This window comes from Corvus hawaiiensis, chromosome 4 (genome assembly GCF_020740725.1).
Source record: "Corvus hawaiiensis isolate bCorHaw1 chromosome 4, bCorHaw1.pri.cur, whole genome shotgun sequence".
Lineage (NCBI taxonomy): Eukaryota > Metazoa > Chordata > Aves > Passeriformes > Corvidae > Corvus > Corvus hawaiiensis.
Genome location: NC_063216.1, coordinates 39588816 through 39603815, shown reverse-complemented (window position 1 = coordinate 39603815; position 15000 = coordinate 39588816). Strand labels below are relative to the sequence as shown.

The 15000-nt window shown below is 34.6% G+C and overlaps 1 protein-coding gene across 14 annotated transcripts in view; it reads right to left on the bottom strand.

Annotated features, from left to right (window-relative positions):
- PPFIA2 (PTPRF interacting protein alpha 2) overlaps positions 1-15000 on the bottom strand; it is a 294096-nt gene that overhangs the window by 189001 nt on the left and 90095 nt on the right. For 4 of the 14 annotated variants that reach the window (XM_048302569.1, XM_048302570.1, XM_048302571.1 and 1 more), the window contains exon 1: positions 7790-8208. The exons of 9 other annotated variants lie outside the window; for them this stretch is intronic. In XM_048302569.1, coding sequence (XP_048158526.1) covers positions 7790-7870 — 81 coding nt within the window. In that variant the 5' untranslated portion in view covers positions 7871-8208. Of the gene's footprint in view, positions 1-7789; positions 8209-15000 lie in introns of those variants that run through there. One more of the 14 variants, XM_048302573.1, reaches the window with a different exon arrangement.

Below are 15000 nucleotides of genomic sequence, written 5' to 3'. Positions count from 1 at the left end.
GAAGAAAAAGGCAGTATGATCTAGATCTGAAACAACTACTAGGAATATATTTGAAATGTACAACGAAATAAGCCAATTACTTACACTCTCCTCTCAGGCAGGGATGGGAATGTTTCATCAGTGCTGCATAGCAAGATTGGTAATATTCATCAAGGGAAAAACAATGCCATTCCCAAAAGATTATCATCACAATTTATACAGGATGTTCAGGACATTCATCCATATAGAAACAGTCTGTGCTGTCTCAGAACAGACTATGCCTATATTGTTCTGGTTTTCCTTATAAAGAAAGCTTATTATCTGAAACTCTATACAGCTTGTATTCAGTTGGGCCAACCAATATCAAACCAACACACACCGATGTGTAGTCACCCTTAGTATCCTTACTAGTCTGGAAAGCACCAGTACATTTCTTTATTTTCCATGCAAATTATGGTAAAATAATCCAACACTGAAAGCTCTTCTGAAATTGAGCCAGAAACATGGTTTCTAGCTATGATTCAGAAACCGTACCATGATCCTATTTCTGGAATAGGAGGAAAGCACTCCTATTGCTATTCCTCCTACTGGCCCCCTGCTTTTATTGGTCACATCCACTCAGCTGCAAAAGAAGCAGCAGCTCTGGTTTAGCTCCAGTGCTTCTGGAAGAAAAAGGAAAGCTACTTTCTGACTCTACCTCATTACATTGCAAAGTAGAAGTGGCCACACTCTACATGATAGGAATTCCACATAGGAAAATTGCATTGGCTGCTCTGTTTGGTTAATGTTCAGTTTCAACAAATGAAAAAATGGTATTATGTGGAAAAAAATTGTTTTTATGGCAAGCAAAAGCAAAATCTACATGAATATTTACTTAAGACATGAAGATTTTAAGCTCTATCTTTCTATTTTGTTGTATGTATGTATTTAAAGATCCTGTATTCTTATTCTTCACTTATTCTAATTATCATATTTTTTAAGTAAGCAATATAATTTACTAAGTCTCTACAACTGAAAAATACTATAGACAGTTCTGTGCTCAAGTACTTTCTTAGTTGGTTTGGGTTTTTATTTGAAAGCATGTGTATATGTACGTGCATACAGTTAGTTTTGATTGGAGGCTTTTGGCAAGAAGGATTAGTTTTCCTGATTTCCACTACCGAATTCATGGTAATTAGGCTTATCTTAGAACCATAATGGTTCTAAGGTTTTCCTTAAGCAACCTGTGTTTCTACCCAGAGGAGGATGCAAAAGTTACCTATAGATCAAAACTATCAGTTAATATTCAGTCAAGTCACCCTTCCCAGTTCACTGCATGCAGAGCAGATTCATAAAAACTATCAGACCATTTTATTGACCAGCTGGAAAAACAAAATATGGAAAATATGGAGCCATGTAACACTACTGATTTTTAAGCAGGAAGAGGGTATGTGGTGGTGCAGCCACACAGATGGGGCAGCTCTCAGCCCAATTCCAGCTAAAAATCAGAAGCCAACCAGAAAACAAGTAGCTTTTCAGAGGTGGTCTGTGTGACATATGTGTGGATTGTGGTTAAAACATTGTCTTTCATGAGCTCTGGTGGCCCAAATTACAATTCTCTGGCACAACAGAATTATGCAAAAAGAAAAACCTGTTTCTTTTGCAAACAAAATTATTTCTCCAGATACCCAAGGCACATTAAATACTTCACAGTAACACAGTTTTAATGCGTTTTAGATGAACACTTCAACAATGTTCTTATTTTCCTGTCAGACTGAATAATTCTGTTCCACTTTTGGAGTCCAACTGCCACATTCTCACCAACTTAGTAAAATGATTAAACCTATTAATTGTCAATGTAGCGAACTAATTAACAAACACTCACAGACTCCCTTCTAAAAATAATTCTACAAGATTAAAATTATTGTAAGTTTATTTGGCATAGCATGTTTTCATGTATAAAATTTTCAAATATTTCTCCTTCAAAATTTTATAGTTATGTACTGAGAAATTCATATTTTTGGTTACTGTCAGAATAACACCACATTAACATGTCAGTATTTGAGCAGAAAAGCTCTAAGTTTGTTCTCACCAAACAGCAAATAAAAATACGTATCACAGAATAATAGAAGTAAATAAAAGGAAATAACACTAACTTATAACGTGAGACCAACCTTTATTGCCATTAGTCATTTATTTCTGAATAAAAGAGCCTGTAAGCATATTTCTCACAGCACTCCTCTGAAATTCCTAAATTCCAAAATTATATAAAACCCACTTATAAAGCTATAAATATTTCTGAGGTATTTGCAATGCAAATCACTTTATTATTGTCTCCTGCCTTTGACACTGCCCATATTTTTTAAAGATTTTTTTTTTGCTACACAGTAAAGCCCTGGTCCAGCATTACTATTTTCTGCCACTGTTAACATGTCAGAGGTCTCTAAAAACTACTTAACTGTCAGCCTTTCTGCCACTGTTATTTATATTCACTAACACAGCTTTCAAAACTGCTGAAGTCCACAGCAACCCGCACGATCTGCACCACAACTTCTTCCACACCAACCCAGTTACTCAGTGGACACCTGTCAAAGCTGGCCTTCCAGTGATGTTCACTACCATTACTGATACAAGTTACCAACTGGCTGTGGACTTGCAGCTTTCACAAAGGTGATACCCTTAGGACTTTTACATGATGATTCTGAAAAAAATGTACTGTGCTTGTGCCATAAATAAGAACAGAAAATCTTTATTTAGGCAAAACTATGGGAGAAATCTCACGCCTGGCAGAGGGTTGGTGGAAGGAGCTGCCCACATAGTTAGCTGAAGGTCAAGGTAAGATCAGATTCCACGGTTCTCCCATGGATGAGGTGACACAGGTCTGAAAGTATACACAGGTTTTTGGCTCTCTTCTGCATGTTATATGTGGCGCATTTTCTACATGTGCAGTTAAAGTCTGCATAGAGTAGGAACAGACACATCCAATTTTACAAGAATTTTGTTGTGGTATGAGTGGTGAGATACAAGGTGACTATTAACCCCTCTCCAACACCTGGAATAAACATATTTTTTTCATAGCACTGGGTAATTTCTGCAAAGAAATTTAAAAGGTGTTTTCTTTGATACTAAATGATATTGCACAGAAATATGTGAAGTAACAAAATAATTGAAAAGTTATGGCCTACTAAACAAGAGTGGCATGGCGTCCCTACTGACTGTATGCTAACAAGTACAACTACGAATTCTGACAAGATATTATCTCTTATAGAAGTGCCTTTTTCTTTCATTTACTATTTTCATATAAGATACATAAAAGAAAATAGAATTACTAAAACAGACAGCATAAAACAGAAGTTCTGGGTAGGTGTACAGATGATTTAAATTATTAATATAGATAATAATAGGAAAATTAATGAGTATATGCAGCATTTCTTACAGAATATGGGGGGGGTTTTCCAGAGAGCTCAAAGCACATTGGGTACCAGAAAGTAACATTTTTACTTGCTTTCTGTTAATTCACTGTCACTTAGTAACTTTTAGTTGCTAAGAAATAACAGCCAGCACAAATCAGTATAATGTTAATAGATATGTATGTATAGAAATGTTCCCAGTTTCCCAGTAACCCAGCTGCACACCTTTGATCAGCAATACACTTTTACAGTACTTCATAGTATATTTACAATTTTATGTCACATGAATATTTTAGGATTTCTCTGCAGGTTTTGTAAGAAGGCAATTTTATTTCTTTATGGAACTTCTGATCATCAGGTAACTTTAAAAAATTGCTTTAATCTCCCAAGTTTTCAGAAAAGACCAGCCCTTACTTCACTACTCCTTAGCAAAAAGGAGTACACTCTAGTTGTCCTAGGAGTGCATTTATAAACCACAAATCTCATCTGACTATAAAATGGGTTAGTATTGCTTCCAAGTCTTTAAAAGTTTGTGGTTAAGATTTACAGAAACTGTTACTATATATTGCAGATTTCAAAACTAAAGATTCAGCTGGATCCATGACATCTCATGTACTGCAGCAATTTGAGGATGTTTTTTCTCTCTCTACTGCACATGCCTAGTTCCTAAGTTGGAACCTATTAGCAACTCCTTTTACTTTCCGTTTAGGTCTGTGCTTAGCTCTGGGCTTAAAATGTGTGCTTAGCTTAACAACTGAAATTTACAAGAGCTAAAATACTGTTCATAGATACTGAAAGAGAAAAAAGACTTTTCCAATTCAAATTCTGTTGAAATAAACATCATGTACAATGTGAAGATACTTTGTATGTTCAGAAGTTTTGCATGTTCACGTGCTACTGTATACAACCAATTTAAGAAAACAAAAAATATTTACTGGATATGTTAAAGACCAACATAATCTTAAGTTGCTTTTAAATGACCAAAGCAGTATTAGACAACTTCCAGAAACAAAATCTGAAATTCCAAAATTAAGTTCCTTTGTGCTTTCATAATAAAAGGAACAACCCTCAAGGCCCCAGTAAAAACAGATCGAATAGAAATACTCTTCCAGTGAACTAATGTTTCCAGTACCACAACCAATAATCAAGTTAAACACATCTCCTTTCTAAGCCAAAATTTTCCACCTGTATCATTATTATATGCAAATAGCCATTAAATACAGCAAAGTACAAGCAGAGAGCAAGGCAATGTTACTACTTTAATTTTGCTGTTTTACAATATTCATGAAAGATGTTCACTATGGGACTGCTGGGAAACTAAATGATCCACCTCAAGCAGCAGAAATACTATCTTTTTATCAAGTTCAAATGCAAAACTAAAGAAAAATCACTGCTTTCTGTTATATAGCTGCAGAAGTCTGTCTAGGTTTGCACAAGCAAATTGAGATGAAACTCAGATATTGAAATACAAAGCACTAAATTTTGGTATTGCCCTCGTTATTTTAAAATTAAACCTTGCTCATAACAGCATTATAACTCCTCCCTTTCAGACAATACATAACTTCTTTATAAAAGCTCCTCTCATATAGTTTTCTATTTTTATTACTTTAATGAAGCACAGTCTAAGAATCAAAGCTTAAGCTTTGAATTATAGCAGCTGGTTCAGGAAATACACTGAACCAAATAATTTTTTTAACGTTTGCAGAGTTTCAGGACAAATTTCCTGAGCAGAACCATGGTACTGGAATATCATAGCTTCTAGATAGTCGCAGATACTGATGTAATTAAGGGCAGACATTGGAGCATCAAGAATCTTCAGACAGTTAGTCTGTCAAACAGTAACTATGATTATCCCTAGCCCTAGTGCTCTGCTAGGTGCATCCTTGTATGGCCAGTCTGATTCCTTGGCCAGTAGAATCCAGCTCGGTCTTATTTCCTGAGGAATCAGTGAAATGCTGATAATGAAGTTACAACTTGTACACAAGCTTTTTGCTTCTTTCAGTACCATTTCCATTGCTGAAAGAATTAATATGTTCTGTTATTGAATCAATGCACAGTTAAATCAACTGTTTAATCATTACAACAGTGTTCAATGAAATCAGTAGCTTAATCACTCATTGTCCTCCATCAATCCACGTTCAGTCCCTCATCTCACAATTTTTGTACTTGTTCTGGTTTGGACATGCTAGACATTGCTTTTGCTAAGATTATTTTCACACATTTAGGTTAAATACCAGTGTACATATTTCAAATTAAGAACCATTAACCTGTCTCAAAACTTTGCAAGCTATTTAAACAAAAGAGATTCTCTGTCTCAAAGAGATTCAATGTAACACATAGAAACAATAAAATAGGTAGGAAAGCTAAAGGTGAAAGTACTTTAAAACAGATCAAAAAAAGTAATGAGAATCATATGAAGTCCTTCTCAGCAATTATTACATTTGTAAGCAAAGACTGAAGTAACTCAAGAGGGAAAGAGAAGGTAGTGCAAACATGGTGGTCAAAAGATAGGAAACAAGGAACAATGAAGCCAAGACAAGAACTGGAAAGTTGCTTCACATCACTTTATATTGCACATATATAATTAAATAAATGGGCGAAAATTTGAAAAAGGACAGCACAGGACAATACAGGCTCTCTTTGGTTAATTTTTTTTTTTTTTTTTTTTTTGTTAAATTTTCAGGGATTCTTTTAGCACTGATAACACCAAGCTGTTCTAGAACACAAACACATACTGTCCAGAATTATCAGCTTTACATTCCAAGGTCATTTAACCCTACATTGTTCATTAAAGTATCCAGGATATAACAGGAAATTTAGTTCTAAGTTCCTTTTATTTAGTGACCCCTTAATTCAAAAATCTGAGGAAGAAATAATTTTGAAAAGAGAATTTTTTGTGTCTGGGATAATGTCTACTGTAATCACAGTGATGGCCAGTAGCAATAATACATATTGTCAAAAACATATATACTTAATCACCAGCACTTTCATAAAGTACCACAAAATAATATATTCAGTTTGGTATCACAACCAAGCATCCTAATTTTCGTGACTTTTTCAACTTGACATATTCAGAAAGAATACCTGCCATCAGGAACTGTGTTTAAGAGCATAGCTACAGGAGGCTGTACAGAATATTTAGATGTCAGTGTGTGAAAAAAGTAGTCATGCTGTAGAGGAACAGGCCTGGGGCACTCATGTCTCTGAATCACTGCCAGGATCAGCAGATCGTCACTGCTAGGAGGATGCCATTCTTTCTGCACAGCCCTCAACTATTATTTGAGGTCACTGTAAGAAGGGCAAGACAGTACAATTAAAAACAACGGATTTAAAAGAAGACAAGAATGAAATGCAGTTATTGGACTGAAAGAATGCTGTACCTGGATTTTGTGACAGAAGTTTGCCACGCATTTTATAAGCAACTTTTATGATCATCTTTGCTTCAGATTGCTTGTTCTGGTTGTATACACAGGGTTTATTACATATTAAAGAATCCCTCTACAATCGCAGAAGTAATGAGAAAGACAAACCTGCTAGGCAATTAGGAACAGGAAAGATATTTAAATCCTAACTCTGTCAGAGGCTGAGCTGAAAAATCTGTTGCCACTTTAAGTAGTGGAGTGTTTGATTTGCCCTGCAGGGCCGAAGTGCTGTAAGGACCATCTGGGGCAGGGGTGTGTGTAAGGGATTTTTTATTACTGTTAAATCTTAATGTAGGATTACATAGTTTTTCAGAACCAAGGTACTGAAGATTAGTTATAATGAAATGCTACTGAAAGATGGTTGTAATTAGATTGGCTTGCAGTTAAGATACAGAGCATATAATACACTCTTACCTTTAGCTAAGCACCAGTTTATTTACCTGGATGAGGCAAAACTTGGCTTAAAATCAAGACCCTTAATTGGTAGGATTACCAATAGATTCTGCTGTTCTATCGATGGCATATGTATGATTACTATTCACAGGAATCAAATTAGCATCAGATAGCATGAAATTACATTCAGGATTAATATTAAAAAATCCAGACAGGTACAACATACAAAGTTTTTAAAATATATTTTGTATAACCTGAGTTTGGAATTTCTGGTAATTTCAACAGAGTGTTTATCTGAGCTAAACAGAAAGACAGTGTGGGTCCATGTAAGAAACTATAAATCTAATTAATTACAAGATTATACTATTATTGGAAAACACAAACAATAGCAAAATCATAATGAATGTAATTTTGTGTTAGTATAGGGGCAGTTACATGCTGATCTTTTTAAGGCAGCAAACTTACTCTGATGATATTGATTTATTACATTTTTTCTCCTACATATACAAAACTAATGAATACATAAGCTTCTTAACATATTAGCTACTCTTACTCAAAGTTTACCTATCATTTAAAATCCTTTCAGCTTCATTAAAGTTCACTTACCTGAAAAGTATAAAACCGGGTCCCATTAGGAGGATGTACTTTAGGAGAGGCAGAGACAGTGTTCATATCCGAGAATATCATTTCTGGTGACACACAATACAATCCACAGAGAGCTACAGATGCAGAGCAGAGTGCTAAGCTCGGAGACAAATCCTTTTATACATTTAGGGAGGCAATTGGACAAAATTCAGTCTGTCCCATCCGTTCAGATGTACATTGACAGCGCTTTGAATTCCTCACTCCTGCATCTGTGAGCTAAACTGTAAGGTCATTGCTCCCTGACCTCTAGCTCAGCTAGTCCGTTGTAATATGCACGATGAATAAAAATTAGAAATGCCAAAGAAAAGAGAGCCAGAACCTACAATACATGGAGCTTGTGCAGATTCTGGCAACGCTTTGGACCTGCCCATCTGTTCTCAGTGATAATCACCTCCCTCCACCACAGCCTTGCAAAGTGATTATGCTAAGCATCCCAGTTAACCAATAAAACACAGTTTCATTTCAAGCAAGCATGCACAGTGAAAAACAGAGGACCTCTTCTGACTAACCTGAAGCATGCCTCATGTTCAGTTTATAGCTGTACTTGATAACAATGATAATTTTATCATTTCAGTTGCTGACAGCTGTGCTAACACATACAACTTGCTTTAAATAACACAAAGGTGGCATTTTTTGTCGTTTTGACTGTCTTGTCTAGAAAAAGAAAGAAGCTGTGTATTGCTCTCCAAATTAGTATTTTTTACATTTCTTAATTTTTGGTGCTACTTTTGGGGAGAAAAAAATATTTGTGAGTCTGTTTACAGAGCTATAGTCAGTTTAAATATAATACACATTATAAGCGTCTCTTTTCTCATTCTTTTCTAACTCTTTTTTTCTCATCTTCAGTCTGAATCTCTATTGAAGAAAGGTTTACCTAACATTACTAAGTATAAGGTTGGAATTTTATTCTGAGCCCTACTGTGCTTAGCAAAGCTACAGACCTACAGCTTAGTTCATTAGTTATACACAAAACGTTTTAAAGAAGTTATTTTTTAAGGCTGATAATACTTGTGAACAACTGCACTGCACATTCAAAAAGCATTCATCGCATCTTTTTCATCAAATGCAGATAATTTGAACTACATTAAGATGATAAAGAAAGTAATATTCTAAGAACTTGACACCTTTTAGCAACAAAAAATAAGTGTTCAATTTCCAAAAATTGAAAACCAGGGTTTCAGAAAAGGGTAAAATTGTGAAGTGGTTGCAAAACTAACTTTGCATATTCTGTCAAGCACTTTTATTTTATTCACAAGGTTTAAAAGAGGCAGAAAAACCACTTAAGAAATGGTACTTTCAAAAGGAACTTGTCAAAATTCTAAAAGCCTGGTGAGTTGCCAGGCTGTCTATGTTTTTTATTCTGTTTTATCTTAATGCTTTTAGCAATAGGAGATAATGCAGCTTCTAAAGTAAAATGACTATGAAAGGAGTTGGGAAAGATGCAGAGATGTCTGTCTGTTTAAATGTGTATGTCAGAGTGGTGCATACTGCAATAATCGTATTTTGTAAGCCAAAGTGAAAAAAATCTTCTTAGATCCTACTCATATCTAGCAATTTCTTATAATTACCATGATACGGCTTCTATAACATTTACAGAATGAAAGCAAAACTACTGTCTGGAACATTTTCTTAAGATCTAGATTTCAGTGTATTCTCCCCTCTTTGATTTCTCTTCCAGAAGGTCTAGATGCTTGCATTAGCAAAGAGGCCCCTCAACTGGTCAAGTGAAAGATACCAGTTTGTTGATAATCTCAGAATCTTTTGTTATGAGCGGATACTTTCTTCTTTATAATACGCCTACCAAACATGTGCTGTTTCTCCACAGTGCAATAAATAGTTTCTTTTATGGATATTTAAAATGGTTTGCCCTGAAAGATTAAAGAAATTTACATCATAGTTTCCTCACCAAATGCATAATTTGAAGAATTCATGTGCAAAATCCCACATACATTCCTCCAATAGTTAAGTACTTTCACTACTCAGTAACTGTACCTATTAGCTTGAACTTCTCTTGCTTCAACTTTCATAACTTTCAAACCTTGTTTCTACCAGGAATATAGAAAACTCAGTTCATTTTCTCATACTGGCATGTGCTAAATCTTAAACTAGTACACTCATACTTACATCTAACTGCTCTAGTAACAGTTGCAATAATGCCTTTCATGATCATAACATTATTGCAGCATTTAGACTTGCTAGTTCCCTATTTGTTCCTCTAGGACTGCACATCTTCTTTTAGCTGTAGCCTTCCACTGGGAGCTCTTACTGGGATCACTGTTCACCATAACTTGGCTGCCTCTTATAATAAAAATGCTTTTGAAAATATTGTTCCTGATCTTTTATCTGTTGTTTTGGCTTTCCCGCCTAGGTGAAGAAATTTGCACTTTAAAAACCTACCAACAATGCCACCAAAAAAAAAAACCAATAGCCCCACCACTCTTGAATTTATGTCAAACATATTGAATCAGTAAAAACCTATCTAATAAGTATAGAACTGGAGAGAAGACATGGCATTGTAACTGTTGTTCTAATTCTCCACTAACTTCAACCTTGTGGGGAAAGGTAATGACTATGACTTTTTTCTACCACACTGCAATACAGGCAACATCGTGTTCTTGTAGGATCCTCATGGAATCAGAATATCATTTTGGTTTAATACTCAAAATAGATTGAAACCATTTGTTTACAACAGTTTTTTTCTGAAAAATATGAAACTAACCTCTTGGCCAGGAAGCAATTAGAGCACAGGTAAATTCAGTAAAGCATGAACTGATGCATGGCAGAATGTGTGTTCACAATTACAGAAAGAGTCACATTTCAGAAAAGCCAGCAGCTCCAAATTTGGGATTCAGCAATCTCTTCGGAACAAGGAGCTGGAACCAGGTCTTCCATGTCTAATTGAATGCAACAACGACTAAGGAGAGTATCAAGCTGGAACTGAAGGAAACTGAAGAGACCCAACAGGACAAATGGAGAAACACACCCAAAGACCATGACTAGAGCTCAGTGGTAGAAGTACTTACAATAAATGCAATCCCCATTCAAGTATTTGCTCCATGAATCTTCCAAGTAATGATTTAATTATTCCATGAAGTGAGACTTATAGTGGAGGAAAAAAAAAATCTAAATGAAAAGAAAAAGTTCTATGTGTTTAAAAGTATGAGATATGGCAATGCTTCTATGATGGCTTTAGTTCCAGTTACTTTTGAATGTATGAGTTATCAAGCTCTGAATCTATATCATATGAATTATGTTGAACTTTACATTTTATTTAGATACTACTCTCCAAAATTTTCAGTGAGATTATTTATTTATTTATTTTAAGTTGGCGTTTTTATGCGTAGCCTATCATTTTTATAAAAAAAACCAAGATATGTTATGTAGAGATACATATATATTAAAAAACCCAGTAAATTATGCATCAAAAAGGAAGGCATATATTTGTGTATATGAGATGATTATGTAAAGTACTTTGAAAATTCAGGGACACTAATACAAACCCTTCTATTTCTGACTGCAGAGACAAGATGCGCTTTTTTAAATTGACAAACACACTTAGCTTTTTAATGTGCTAGTGCTTGTGACATATAGTTTCTCTTCACAATATGTAGTGCAATAGAAAGCAGATGTTTTGAGTTAAGATTTAAATCACCAGCTCTAATTGAGTTAGGTGAGTAATTATCCAGAAACATGGACTTTATATCACATATTATTCTCATTTCTGTCTCTATCAGGGAAAACAAAGTTAAAGAAACATGCCTTCCTCCAGGAGCAGTGTGAGTGTGTGATTTTCAGAACATTAGAGAGCTTTCACATTAAACCTCTAGACTTTATCACTTCTACTTCACAGACTCAGAGAATCATTACTAATCTTCCAATATTGACAACACTGTACTTGAATTGGTGTTTCTTTATCATCTTCTGTTGTAGACATCAAAATAGCGGGAGTATCATATGATAAGTTACTCATCTGGCTTAAAATATCCTGATTTTGATTTAAACAACTGAAAAATATTAATGTTTAGAGAGTTCTGGTTTCCAACTATTAATGGCTGGAAATGATGGTAAACCTTTACCACAGTTCAGACAAAAGATATTCAAATTGCATATCACATTTCAATGACTATCTTCATGAAGTCACACATGAAATCTAATTGTTCTTCATATCCAAATTTATTTACAATTCCTTTCAGCTTATTTAATGAAGCTCTATGCCAAAATTATTTCTTTTTTTCCCCCATCGACAAAGCAACACAAAACCAAAATCTGACTAATATACTTTAAAGAATGTATAAAACTCACACATATTGAGTTTCAGAAACTAACCATTCCCAGCTGGCATAGCTCCCAGAAAGCAAAGTGGGAGAATTAAAGACAATGAAACCTAGTACAAGGAAGTTCTTGCTCCCTTTCAGGCTTCTAGCCAAAAAATCCTTACAGAATTTAAAACTGGTAGAAATAGATCAGCTTATCTTATTGATAAGTAAAGACTGTTTTTCATCTTGTCTCTGTAATTAAGAGCCAATTATCAACATTTCCATCACTGGTCTTTGTCTTTTGAGTATGCAAATACCAACGTGTAGCAGGAAGTGTCTTACAAGAACAAATGCTTGTACCAAGGCAGTATGAACTTATGAGCCCTATTTTAATCTTGAACATAAGGATTCATGTAACCCTTGATGACAAGTACACTGCAGAACAAAATATCTTCTGTTAGAAGTAAAACTATACATCAGAAATACTAAAGGATAAAACATGTCCCAGCAGGTTTATTCTGTATGATGCCTTCCCTTTGAAGCACAAGAACAATGACAAAACTTACACAGGAAGTACAAATATGAATACAACTCTTTTTTAACGTAACCTTGGTTTTTTTGCATATACTGAAATATTTTACCAAGTATTGCATTTGCTTTGAAAAAAACAGAGTCAACATCAACTAATCAACTTCAAACTCTTATAACTATTTTTCATTTAAATGGCAAACTTCAGAATTCATTTATCTAACACTAGATCTCTCTAGGCCATAAAAAGTCAATAAAATTAAAATTGCTGATTCAGTATCTAAGTGAGTTTATGAATACAGTGGCTCATGCAGAATATATTTTATATGAACCTATCAATTATGCAGTCCCTAATCAACAATTACGGAATGCAACCATAATGACACTAAGTTCGAAAGATGCCGTTTGATTACTTGTGTAGGAGGAAATTTTCCCTTTCTTTTTTATTAATTCACACAGTCTGAAGACTTAACAACTAAGTAGTTCTATATCTGACTCCCTTTCCACATGGTTCAATAAAGCTAGGATGGAATATTTAAAGAACCATTTCATTTTTCTTGAAACAATTCAACTTCCCAGCACTGGATCCTTGTTTCCTTTGTATAACTTGACCACCAGTAAATCAAGATTGTACACAGAGACTTATTAGGTAATTGAAATGAACCTGATATAAACACTGGTTTTATCTATTTTTAAGTTATGTGTTGATGACAGTTACTACTGAGTGAATCCAAAAAAGAAACTGAATGAACACTTAATGCTTGTATACAGAGAAGTCTACTGGACATTAAACATAATGTGAGAGTTGAAGGAGGAGAGGATGGCAGAATTGCGAGACTGTGTAGTGAACCAAACTGCAAAAAATTGAGAGATTTATCTCTGAAAGTTAAATCATACCTGGTTTGAAAAGATACATACTTTTCTCCACCACTCATGGGTTTCAACAGCCAAAAGCACAGCTACTAAGCTGTATTTAGCACACAGCCTGTGTCCTCTGCCATTCACTTTTGAGGCCAGGACTACATTTCTGTTTTCTGACATGACTACAGATTTCATGAAAAAGTCTAGGTGGTCCTTGGACTCAAAGACAATTTTTTATGTAGAATCAAACAAGTGACTGCCTTTATGAACATTTTTAACATTTCCATCAAATCTAACATTAACTCTTGATGAACCAAGACCAAAACCTCTAAAGTAATGTGATCCCAGACAGTAGAAAAGAAATAATGTAAACAGTCAGCTTGTTATTTGACCATGTGTCATATCACTTAGGTGTCAGTTTTGTTATTTATGCTTTAAGTTGATTATATTGCAACATTATACACAGTGGTATCATGGCTCTTGGCAAAATAAAAGAGTAGTTTCTTATCAGCAAACGTAGAATCTAAATCATGTACATTACTGCAAAGGAACACAGTACATTAAGGATGAGTGAAATTATGAAAGAACATAAGATGATAATCATTGCCTATGTATCATCAGCAGCAGAGTGGCTTTTTCTTTTTAAGTGAACATCTTACATTATGTGTCTCATCCTGAGGATAAAAACAGGATGAGAGCCCATGAAGGAAAAACAGAAGATATAAGTTTGAGATAATGTGTTCAAGCACTACAACTTACTATGACTAGACATCCTCTCTAACCTGCCTATCCTCCCTTCAAAAAATACTTTTTCTTCCTAACAGTATTATTTTATTCATTTTCATTCTGATGATTTATTTTATAATGCAATCATTCTGCAATCTTTACATAGAGATGTATCCTGTTCTGGAAATATAAAAAGTATTCAGAGAGTAAAATACTAATGAAAGTAAGTAACAGAATTTTATCTAGAAGATAAAGGCTGTCAGGAAAGCTTGTGCCAAGGCAATTGTCTGTTATTTATTTCTATTTCTGCTCCATTTGGAAAGTATCTTTTGTTATAATAAGTGATGCAAGTTGCTAAACCGGTCCTTTGAGTAAGAAGTTACAGAAATGAATCAAAAGCTAAAATTCATGACAGATTAATCCCATACTTTACCTGGGAACTGGAAATACTCTCTTCAGTAAAGATTGTGGACATTAGCAGGCCTTTGCAAAAGGAGGTCTGTTTGTTTACTTTCTCAATTAAAATGTCGTAATTTTTCCATACTGTCGGTGAATTTATTTCTGAATAAATACAAACTTGAAAAATAACCAGAATAAACCCATACAATTACATAATCATACCTGCTTTCACATTGTGAAAAATTTGAAATATTACTGATGATTTAATAAAATTCCCTTAAGTAGATTTACCCTGATAACTTTTCTGTCCTGAAGGTAACAAGGGCAATAATCATGAACGGGATCACAACCCTTGGAATTGGAATCTGCTGAAGGACTGTTAATATTGACAGTCATACTTCC